This window comes from Haemorhous mexicanus, chromosome Z (assembly GCF_027477595.1).
Source record: "Haemorhous mexicanus isolate bHaeMex1 chromosome Z, bHaeMex1.pri, whole genome shotgun sequence".
Classification (NCBI taxonomy): Eukaryota; Metazoa; Chordata; class Aves; order Passeriformes; family Fringillidae; genus Haemorhous; species Haemorhous mexicanus.
Window position 1 is genome coordinate 11,577,311 of NC_082381.1, and position 10,736 is coordinate 11,588,046.

General features: G+C 59.8%; 2 protein-coding genes across 4 annotated transcripts; one reads left to right on the plus strand and one right to left on the minus strand.

Moving 5' to 3' along the window:
* Positions 1–259: 259 nt before the first annotated feature.
* Positions 260–4,259, minus strand: SLC25A51 (solute carrier family 25 member 51). 3 transcript variants are annotated; one of them, XM_059836911.1, is made up of 2 exons: positions 4,214–4,259; positions 260–3,403 (listed from the first exon to the last, which is right to left on the minus strand). In XM_059836911.1, the coding sequence occupies exon 2, from the start codon at positions 2,708–2,710 to the stop codon at positions 1,868–1,870; it is 843 nt and encodes a 280-aa protein (XP_059692894.1). In that variant the 5' UTR covers positions 2,711–3,403; positions 4,214–4,259; the 3' UTR covers positions 260–1,867. The 3 variants fall into 3 exon arrangements, with proteins under 3 accessions (XP_059692894.1, XP_059692893.1, XP_059692895.1); XM_059836910.1 differs by having other exon boundaries at positions 4,121–4,257; XM_059836912.1 differs by having other exon boundaries at positions 4,225–4,246.
* A 527-nt stretch (positions 4,260–4,786) lies between these two features.
* Positions 4,787–7,796, plus strand: LOC132322157 (uncharacterized). The gene is made up of 2 exons (XM_059836475.1): positions 4,787–5,381; positions 5,937–7,796. The coding sequence occupies exons 1-2, from the start codon at positions 5,316–5,318 to the stop codon at positions 6,492–6,494; spliced, it is 624 nt and encodes a 207-aa protein (XP_059692458.1). The 5' UTR covers positions 4,787–5,315; the 3' UTR covers positions 6,495–7,796.
* Positions 7,797–10,736: the final 2,940 nt, after the last annotated feature.

Sequence of the window (10,736 nt, forward strand, 5' to 3'; positions counted from 1 at the left end):
AGAGGAAAAACACTTCCTAGTGCTTAAATGCTGCCATTCACAAGTGTGTGTGTCACAGTAGTGCTTTTACTTTACATTTTTCTGAAAGTGACATTTGAAGAGTCAAAAGTGACTCTGAACCTCAGCCCCAGCACTCCACTGTTTCATTTCTGCTGGGGTGGCTGGGCACTGGCCAGCTCTGGGCTTGTGCCAGACTCTCACCCTGGGCACTTTGGCCTCCCCGACATTACAGGAGCACATGACATCTTCCACAGAGAAACAGGATGCAGATTTTGTTTTTATTCCGTCAAGGAGTGATTACAAAAAGAAGGTACACTGGTAAAAATCAGATTCTGCCAGTAACAAACATCCAGTAAACATTTTATTTAGATGGATAATCACCACTGGGATACAGGAACTCGCGCTTGTGCCCACCCGCTGCTGTCTGAAGCTCAGGACTGTATGATTACAACACACTGATTAGGATCAACTTTGGAAGACAGTTTCAGCAAATGGAAAACTCAAATTCAGAAAAGCAACAGCCCCTCCAAGACTTAAGAAAAGACTAAATTCAAAGCAGTGTCTGAAAGCTTTGCTGCTCCCCATCATCCAAAGTGTTTTGGTTTATATGTGAATGTAGAGTTTAATTAAAGAGGGAGCCCTCAGGGAGATTCAAACGCTTTTGTTGGGACCCTCATCTAGCTCAGGGTTGTGCTCGCTCTTCTGTCCCTGTATCTAAAGCCTCCAGTCTTCTCTCTCAACTCCTGTGTCTGTAAGACAGAGATTTCTGTCAGTCCCTTTCAATGTTTGCCTACAGAAGTCCTGAAACACGTCTCCACCTTTCCTGCTCCCTGCTTCCAAGGTCATCTTTGGCTTTTCATCTCCACTACACCTACAGACCTCCACTGAAGCAGGTCACCCAGGACTCTCACCTTGCCTGTGCCACTCCTGTGTTGCAGAACCTTTAAGAGAACACACCAAGCAGGCAGAACCCCGAGTTTTGGGTACAAACATCTTGTGATCGGTAACTCCACAGAGGGAGCTGAGAAAAGACCAGACGTGGCAGTGCAAAAAGCCTGTGTGAAGTGCTTGAGCAGCTGCAGGAGCTGGAGTGTCCTTACAGACAGGGACACCTCCCTGATCCTGCAGCTGGAGGCAACAGAAAAAGCAGCAATTAAAAAACAAAAAGTCCTCAGAAAAAGCAGAACAAAATCCATGTTTTTTAACGAGGAAGGACACTTTAAAGCTTTAGTGAGTTTGCTGTCCCATCCCTTCCACTTTTCCCTTTTGACAGGAAGGCACACGTACAAACACGCACACACACGCACAGATCCAGCCTGCACCGAGGTCACACGTTCAGCGCCACGGCTGGAGGACACGGCCACCACAGGCTGCACCCTGCGGTGGCTGCAGCAGCCTGAGTGCAGCTGGGAGCTCTGCACTTCAGCCATCCCCTTCTGTATCTGTCCTGTGAGCTTCACACTAAATAATGAGGACCCCAAAACATCTGAAAACGCAGTTCCAAAATCAAGACTGGGAAGATGATCAGGCAATGGAATTGTTTTTCTTCAGCTCCTCCTTGATTCTCATGTTCCAAACATGGGCAGTGGAGTGCATCCCACCACAGAGCACAGCCCAATTTTGGGAGTGATACAGACTATTCTTTCCTCTTTTACACCTTGTGTTTGTCTGGTAGCTCTGTTATGGGTAAACTCACCTGCCAGCAAAGGAATACTTTAAGAAGTTCATCGTAATTGCACCAAGGTTTAAATGCATCACCATTCACCCCATAAATACGGAAGGCTGGGAGGAATTACCTGTCACAGGCACAGGCACTGCTCCCTGGGACCGAGGACACTGAGTGCTGGTGCCCCAGAGGCAGGACGGGTCACAGCAGCTTCAGCAGGAACTCGTAGGTGGCGTTGATGATCCCCCAGGACAGCAGAGAGCGGTGGTAGTTCAGGTGGGCTCCTCTGAACAGGTGGATCACCTTCCTGTCACGTTCCAGCCAGATCTTCACTAACACTTTAGAGAAGGACTGAAATTCGCCACCGATCTGAGCCTGCATGCGAGTCTTTACGACGTTCACAGGGAAGAAGAGGAAGCCCAGCAGGGCGCCCAGCAGCCCCCCGCAGATGAAGTCGTTGATGAGGTGAGAGCTGTGCGAGGTGGCCTCGGGCAGACACTGCTTGATGGGCCCGCGCAGCCCGAAGAAGAGCACGTTGCTGGGCCCATTCCGGAGCAGAATAGGCACCAATCCCCGGTAGTACTCCCGCACCCCGTAGGCCTTCAGCACCCTGAAAGCCTGGTAAGTGTTTGTGAACTTGTCGTGGTGCTTGTAGTCCTGCAGCAGCGTCTGCACGCGCTCGAAGGGCGTGAGCACGGCCTCGGTGGTGCCGGCCAGCGCGGCGGCCGCGCTGCGCGTCAGCAGCTCGGGGGCGCGGGCGTGGCTCAGCAGCAGCGCCGAGAAATCCTCGTAGAGGCCGAACATGAGGGCCAGCGTGGTGGTTTTCTGCAGCAGCGGGGGCAGGATGCCGCGGTAGAGCGTGCGCAGCCCGTCGCGGCGCAGCTGGCGCACGGCCTCGCCGGCGCGCAGCCCGTACAGCTGCTGCCGGAACAGCACCTTCTGGATGGGGAAGGTCACCGCGATGTTGGTGAAGGCCGCGCACAGCCCGCACACGTAGTGCTTGCCCGAGGAGCCCGGCGCCTCCGCGGGGGCTGCCGGAGCCATGGCGCTGCCGCCCGTGCCTGAAGAGCCAGTGGTGAGACAGCCAGAGAGCCGGGCCGGCCCCGCAGCGCCGCCCGCTACCGCATCACCCCCGCAGCCTCCAGCAGCGCCCCGGGGCCCGGGGGGAACGGCAGCAAACAGCCAGCCCTGACAGCTGCTGTGCCATGTCTGCTCACGGCTGGGCGACCACAGAGAGCAGCACTTCTTCCCTTCTGGGCTGCCCCAAACCCAAACTGAAATAAACCCCCCTGGAATTACCAATCCCAACAGTGAGAGGTTGGCCCTCGCGCTAACGGAACACTGCGTGAACAAAAGAGAGGCTGCCAAAAAACCTATGCAACACCAAAACTACACCAAACACGTGCAGCAGCATTACAAAGCCTGATCCTTACACTCTGCCTCTCCCCGTGGCACAAAACACCAGGTCACACTTGGCGTGTTCAGGTTCACCACAGCCACAGGGAGGCACAGGTGCCACACGGGTGTGACCTCACTGGCTCAGTGCAGAAATTCAATACGGTCCCAGCTCACTGCCATGCAGCCTCCTCTGCATCAGCCCCCACGCCCGGCGTCCAGGCTCTGCTGAGAAGGGTCACAAGTGGAATTCAGCTGGGCCCAGGGTCCTGAAGAACGTGGACAGAGGCAGCTTGGCCAGACAGTCTGAAGGAGGATGCAGGGGTCTTTACCTGGCAAGCCCTGTTTGACAGAAGAATGGGATTATTTATTTAGCAGCTATGAAAAGATGTTTCTGCAGGTGCCCAAATCCCACCCTCGGTCACAGCTCAGCCTGAGAAAGGTCTGTGTGAGGCTGGGGGTGTTCCTGAGCCTCACAGGCTCCCCAGCACCAGCAGCACACAGGAGATCCCAGGATCTAGGGGGTGTTTGGGGACAACAGCCCTGCCCGGCATGAGGAGCCAGTGAAACGAGAAGGGGAGAAAGAAAGGGGGAAGGAAAAGGAAAGGACGGGAGAGAAAGAAGGAGCTGGGAGAAACAGGGAGGAGAAAAGGGAGGGAAGAAAAGGGAGGGGGGAGAAAGGCAGAGAAAGGATGGGGAAGAACGGGAGAGCCGTTTGCTCTCCGAGGCTCCCGCTGCCTTGGATGCCAGCAGTGCCTCCGTCCCCGGGGAAGCCCTCGCGCTCCCGGTGCAGGAGCAGCGTCCCGACGGGCTCCCGGCGGGGCCTCCCCGCTCCGGGCCGCGGCAGCCGGAGCCCCGCGCTGCTCCCGCTCCCCCCGGCACCGTGCGCTGCCCCGCGGTGCCGCACCGCCACCCCCGCGCTGCCGGCGGGACTCCAGCGCCGCCACCGGGGCCCAAGGTCAGCCCGGCGGCGGCTGCGGCCCGGCCGGGCCCAGGGAACCGCGGCTGCCGCTCCCCCGGCGCCTGCGCGGCCGCGGCACAGCCCGCGGCGGGACGCACCTGCGGGCGGCGCTGCCATGGCAGGGCGGAGCAGAAAGGAGCAGAAAGGAGCAGAGAGGAGCGGAGCGCACCGGGAGCGCACCGGCAGCGCACCGGCAGCGCACCGGCAGCGCGATCGCAGCGCCACAAGCGCCCGGCGCGCCTCGCGCCGTTCTCTGACGTCACCGCGGCGCCGTGTGACGCCACCACGCTACCGCACGGGGCGGGGCCGACGGAGGGGGCGAGGACCCGGTGGTGTCAACCATCCTGACACAGGCCACGCCTCCACACGCGTCCGCCAATCAGACTGCGGGGATCTTATAGCCACGCCCCTGGGGCGGGGCGGAGGCGAGCGGGTGGCGGCGGGAGCGCGGGCGGGAAGGGCCTGAGGGAGCGCCGGGCCGGGCCGGGAGAGCGCCGGGCCGGGCCGGGCCGGGCCGGGCCGGGCCGGGCGAGCTCAGAACCGCCCGGGGCTGGGCCGGGCTCTGTGCCCCTCGAGCGGCCGCGGGTGCTCCCCGGTGGGCCGCAGCCGGTCCCGGTCCCGAGGGCTGGGTCCGTGCCGCTCCTGGCAGAGGCGGCCCGCGGTGCCCGCGATGCCGCTCGCAGCGGGCGGACGGCGCCGGGGAGTGTCAGTGCTGGCGCGGAGCTGAGCTGGTGTTACCGGTTCGGTAACAAACGGTACGGCCCGCTTTCATTGCGGTGTGTACCGCTGCCCGGGGCCGCGCAGCTCGGCGCCTCGCACGGGCCCTGCGGCCGGGCTGGGGCAGCGCGGGGCTCCGTGTGCCGCCGAGCTCTGTCCCGCTGTCCCCCGGCGTGCCGTGCCGCGGCAGAGGCTCCCCGGCGGAGAGCGACGTGGCACCGCCGCCACGGAGCCCTGTCCCTGCCTGGCTGGGCCAGCCCCGGCGGGACGGGGCTCGGCCGTGGGTGCTGCTGCCTGGTCCCTCTCCTGGCTGCAGGGTCCGGCTGGGTACAGAATGCGTCCTTTCCCAAGGAGCCCCGAAGAAGTATTGTCCAATTATGTTGCTTTTATGTCTCATTTATTAATACCCATTGCTCTCTTTGCAGGGCTCTTGTACACGGACAAACAGCCAGTGCTGAGGTGCAGCACATGTCCCCTGGTGTTTATGGGTTCGGCCGTGAGGATTCTCTTAATGACTTGTTAAATTAGGTGTGGCCCAATGTGTTTGAAACCTCTCCTCACATCATCGAAGCGGTTATGGGGGCTCTGCAGGGCCTCAGAGCTACTGCTGGGCCCTGCAGGGTGTCACAGTACTGTTTACAGGTATGGCCTTGTGTGCTGGGGTAGCAGAGAGCAGTTGTCAGGCAGGACTTCTGCGTGGGTCCTTTGCCAAGGAGCCCCGTGTCCTCAGCAGGACCTGCAGATGGGCTTGTTTGTCCCAAAGCCCCTGCTTAGTGATGCAGTTCTTACTGCCCTGAGCAAGCAGAAAGCCCAGAACAGCTCAGGGGGCCTTGCTGGCCCGTGAGCTTGAGGGGGCTGGGGGTGACAGTGTCCAGAGTCCATGTGTGGGCAGCCCTGGTCAGCTGTGCCCTGCCCAGGCATGAATCCAGCGTGGATTTGCACATCCTGTGAGCCCTGGTCGAGCTCTGCCCTTCCTGTGCTGGCTGCACAGCCACTGATGAGAGGACACAGCCTCAAGCTGTGTTAGGGAGGGTCAGGCTGGGTATCAGGAAGAATTTTGTCTCAGGGTGATGGGACGTTGGAATGGGGTGCCCAGAGAGGTGCTGGAGTGGCTGTCCCTGGGGTGTTTGGGGAGAGACTGCGTGTGGCACTCTGCTGTGCCCTAGCTGACAAGGCCAACTTGACCTTTGGTCACAGGCTGGGCTCAATGACCTCGGAGGTGTTTTCCCTCCTCGCTGGTTCTGTGACTCTGTGACCTTGTCCTCACCTCTGGAGGTGCAGATGGAGGTCGGTGACTTGCTGGTGGAGCTGTGGTGGCTGCTGCTGTGCCCCTGTGCCTGCCCAGCCCGGGCTGCTGCAGCTGCAGGGCTGGCACGAGCGTGCCTGGAGCACACAGGGGCCCAGCCAGCCCGGCACGGAGCTGTGGGCTGGAGAGGCCTCCTGGCAGCCCTGCCTGGCCTCCAAAACCAGGAGCAGACAGGGCCTGGAGTCCTGCAGGTGCCTGTCCCTGCTCAGGGCTGCGTGGGCGTGGGGGCCAGTGTGGCAGCCTGGGGCTGCCCTGGCCACCGCTGGCCCTGTGACCCGCTGGAGCTGCTGCCAGCACATGAGGAGCAGGGGGAGCTGCTGCAGGGCTGGAGGTGCTGGGGCCAGCAGTGGCCAGCACTGCCCCACACCTTCCCAGTGCCCTGCCTTCCTGCCCCACAGCTGCTCAGTGCACGGGGTGCCTTGTGGAGCCCCACGGGGGACAGCAGGTGACACAGCAGCACGCCCCTGACAGGCACCTGCAGCTCGAGTCTCTGCAGCAGGACTAGCAGTCCTGCCGTTGGCCAGCTGGCCACTGGGCTGCATTGGCAGTGGCTGCATCGTCTGGCAGTGCCTCAGGGCCGTGAAGGGAGAGCATTCCTTTGCTCCTGAGGGCAGGTGGGACTGGAGGGAAGCACCTGTAGGGACCTGACCCCCGCTGGGCACCGCACAGAGGACAGCAAAGGGCTGTGAGCCCTCCTCCCTGTCCCTGCTGCTCCACAGCTCCTTTCCTGGTGCTGAGCAGCCCAGAGGAAAGGCAGGTTGCTGGCAGCTGCCTGCTGTCTGCACCCAGTGGCGCAGAAAGTGGTGAAATCACAAGTGGAAGTACTCATGTGGGGCAGATTGGGGTCACCTCGTCAGGCCCACTGGAGCCTGTAGAAGCTCAGCTGCAGAAGCTGCAGAATCCACCCGTGGCCGTGCCCCTCACGGGGGCCAGTCCTGGCTGGTGCCTGCCTCGGAGGTAGAGAGGAGGGGCTTTTGGCTGGGGACACACGCGGGACACTCAACTGCGGCTTTCCCTCAGCGTCACCTCAGCCCGCAGACGCCCACCGCTCTCAGATCTGTGCCCGTGCCAGGCGGGATGGTGGTGGCGAGGGCTGGCTGCCCTCACTGCCAAAATCCCCCCGCTGGAGGGCTGGAGGTTCTCCAGCCACTGCCCAGAGCAGGACTGCCCAAGGGCTGGGCCAGCCCGGGGCTTTTCTGTTCCGTGGCTCTGAAGGACTGCAGACAGGAGTTGTGCAGGTGGGGAGGAAGGGGAGCGTTCCTGCCCTGCTGCTAGCGGAGTTTGCTCAGGCAGGAGTTCCAGCTGGAGCAGGAGCGCGCTGCAGGAGGGTCGATCGGTGTCGGTGAGTGCTGGGCTCGCCGCGGCCGGAGGGGGAGCATGGCCAGCCAGGGCTGGGGGTCCCTGCACAGCCCAGCCCGGGGCCAGCGGCCGCGCCCCGCGGGAGCTGAGCGTGCCCGCAGGAGCTGGGCCATGGCCACACCCCGCTGGGCTCCACGAGAGACCTGGCACCCCGATTGTTTAAGATTTTCTAAACCTTCTGGTGTTTACATTCTTGTAACGAACTTTCTCACGCACTTTATGTAAATAACTCATTGTTTTGCACTCTTTTCTGGAGGAGGAGAAATTTGACAGACTGTTGGTTTGTCCAGTGTCATTGGCACTGTCACCCTCCAATCCACTGTCACTTTTGGAAATCTATAAATGTTGGAGTCAAAAAAATAAAGGTCCCTTTTTTACCTTGGAAAGGACAAGTGAGTCCCCGTGGTGTTGTTTCATGTCCTGTAGTAACAAGACCGACTGAAGCACCCGTTGGAATGGGCAAATAAAAGGAGGTGTAATTTAATTGCCTTCTGATCTCCACTGTCTGTCAAAGTGGGCTGTGCAAAGGCAATTTGTAATTATTTCTTAACACTTGTAAGATGTGGATTTCAGATGTGATTTTGTTTGTCTGGAAAATATCGAACACCTCTGCTGTGCACACATTTACCTGCGCTCTTTGAGGAGCCCAGAGTGCGCTGAGCAGCGCCAGAGAGCCCGGGAGGGTGCAGGTGCACAGGGCTGCAGAAGGGAGAGCTGTTCCCTTTGGTCACACCTGCAGCCCTGTGCTGGGGAAGGGCACCTCCAGGTGTTGTGCCTGTCCTCGGGCAGCAATGCCCACTCCTGCTGCCAGGCCAGGCTGGCCATGCACAGGGGCCCAGCCCTTGTCCTGGAGCGCGCCCCTCCTGCTCCGCTGCAGCCCCAGGGTGACCTCCCAGGACAGGTGACAGCACCTGCTGTGTTTGCTGGTGAATCAGCCTGTGGCCAGGTGCTGCACGGCCGGCACTGTGTCCTCTCTGTGTGAGGGGGCCTGCCCTCACACCAGCGTGCACTCAGGGCACCAGGGAGGGAGTTCTGAGCACAGGGACAGGTGTCCTGTCACCAGCCAAGCCTGCTGAGCCAGCACTGCCCACAGGGGCTGCAGGCACCGCAGGGTCCCCCTCCAGGCTGTGCTCTGAAGCAGGGGCTGGGTGTACAGTGGATTTTTCTTTTGGTTAGAAACTTGAGCTCGACTCTCCAGAGAGTGGAGTAATGCAGTAAGTCCTGGTGCAGGGTGTGGGAGAGGACACAGTGGCCCTGTGGGACTCACAGTGCTGAAGGAGGTCAGGACACGAGGGCCCCCAGATTGGTAATGATGCTCCCATGTGGTCTTCCAGGCTCCCAGAGCAGGACAGTCAGGTGGGTGAGGCAGAGAGCACTCTGAGCCCCTCAGTCCCACAGGCTCTCAGTCAGGATTCCAGCCTCAGCTCTCTTCAAGCAGTTTTTGGGCAGTCCCAGTACTGACTCTCGTTTTGCACACTCATGCCCAGAACTTGCAGTCCCTTAGAGCTGTTGGCTGTGCAATCAGAGAAAGCAGTGTTTTCAGAAAAGCAGGACGTGGTCTCCATTTCCCAGCCGTGTCTGTCACAGCTGGGTTTTGGAGCACCCCAGCAGGGTGTGCCCTCCCTGCTCTGCCGGGTGAGCCCTGGGAGCCTTCCCGCGGCTGCTCTGGCCCCGGCCAGCCCAGTGTGGGCTGTCCCTCCTTCCTGCGAGAGACAGCTGCTCACTTTGAGAAGTTAAACAGGATTATTAAACCTGCACAAAAACACAACAAAGGACTACATAAGGAAAGAGCTGCAGCGCTGGGAACTGCCCGTGTGCACACCATGACTGGTTCATCTGCAAGAGGGGGGCTCAGTCTTTGATACCCCTGGGGCTGCCCCAGCCAGCCCTGGCCCCTCCCAAGGTCTGTCAGGCAGCTCTGCTCTGCCATTTATCGGTGCCAGCTGCTTCCTTGTACCTGGATTGCAGGTCAGGTGTTGCCGTGCCCACCCCCTAAGCACCCCCTGAGCTTTTCCATTCCCCACTGCCCCAGGCAAGGGACACCTGTGCAGCTTCTTTGTACCTGTCCTGGACAGCCCAGGCTGTCTGATGGCAACAATGCAGGGGGGAAAGGGAACTGTGGGGAGAACAGAGGGCATCTAAACGACAATAACATAACTGTACATCACTAAAGCTTTTCTTAATATTGACACAACAGTTACCTTTCAGTTGCGAGAGCCAATCATCTCATTATCCATCTGTAACCTTCCCCTCCTTCCCCGTTGTGGCCTGCAGTGGGCCCTGGCCAGCCCCAGCACGGCCTCAGTGACACCGGGAGGGGCCCGGGGCTCCCGCCCTGCCCGCTGGCCCCAGCAGCTGCGTGGGGCTGCCCCGGACACGGCAGCGCCTTCTGCGCGCTCTCTGGCCCAGACTGGAGAGTGCTCGCCGGCTTGCCCCAGCTCCTTTCTCCTGAGCCACGCGGGGAAGCTGGGATGGGGCCCTCGTCACACCAACTGCAGCAGCCCCTCACTGGAAGCAGACTGCTGGGAGAGCAGCTGCTGCTGTCTCCCCCCTTCCCACTGAGACAGCAGCTGGGGTAACTTACAAGCAAGCAGTACCATAGTGATGCCATTTTGGATTTTGCCTTTTTTCTTTTCTATGTTTTCTGTATTCTTCACACATTTATTTGCAGCTCTGTAGCCTATTGTATCAGTACGTAGATTTTCCAGTAATTTTCCATGGCCTTTCCCTAAAGAAGAAGAAAATTCCAGAGCTCCAAGCCCCAGGGGTATAGACCCCCTGTGCCATCTTGGTTCTTTCCTGGCTCCCAAGGTGGAGAGCAGCTCTTGGAGACACATTTAATGGACAGAGTGCAGCCAGTGCCAAGGGAGGGCTCCAGAGCAGGGGCTGGACCTGGGGGGAATTGCATCATCACTGGTGCACCACTTGATGCTTTTTTGCCAATTATGCAGATTTGCTGAACTTAGCAAAACTGTACTCATCCTATATGAGTGGGCTGTTGTGGACATCTTTCCATAACTGCCCCTGAAAGCCTCCAAATAAAACCCCCCTTTTATATTACCTCCTTACTACAGCTGTGCCAGGTTTCGTTCCCAGGTTAGGAAAAAGGCAGCAGCACAGGGAATGTGCTCTCCAGGACCCCCAGCACGCCTGGCTGCCCCAGGCTGGACAATCCCCTCATTCCCAGAGCTGCAGCACCTGGAACTGCTCACGTTGCCGCTGCTTTGGCAGCGACTGTCCCTGTTTGTGCTGGGAGGGTCAGGGACAGACATGGTCTGTGTGTCTGTCCAGCAGCCAGCAGAGCTAGAGCTGAGCTCCTCCTCCTCCTCCTC

Excerpts from the sequence above, each read along its gene's own strand:
- SLC25A51 (XM_059836911.1), bottom strand. The coding sequence starts at position 2,710 with ATGGCTCCGGCAGCCCCCGCGGAGGCGCCGGGCTCCTCGGGCAAGCAC.
- LOC132322157 (XM_059836475.1), top strand. The coding sequence starts at position 5,316 with ATGGGGGCTCTGCAGGGCCTCAGAGCTACTGCTGGGCCCTGCAGGGTG. Across the intron at positions 5,382-5,936 it reads TGTCACAGTACTGTTTACAG|GCTGGGCTCAATGACCTCGG; the intron begins GTATGGCCTTGT and ends CTTTGGTCACAG.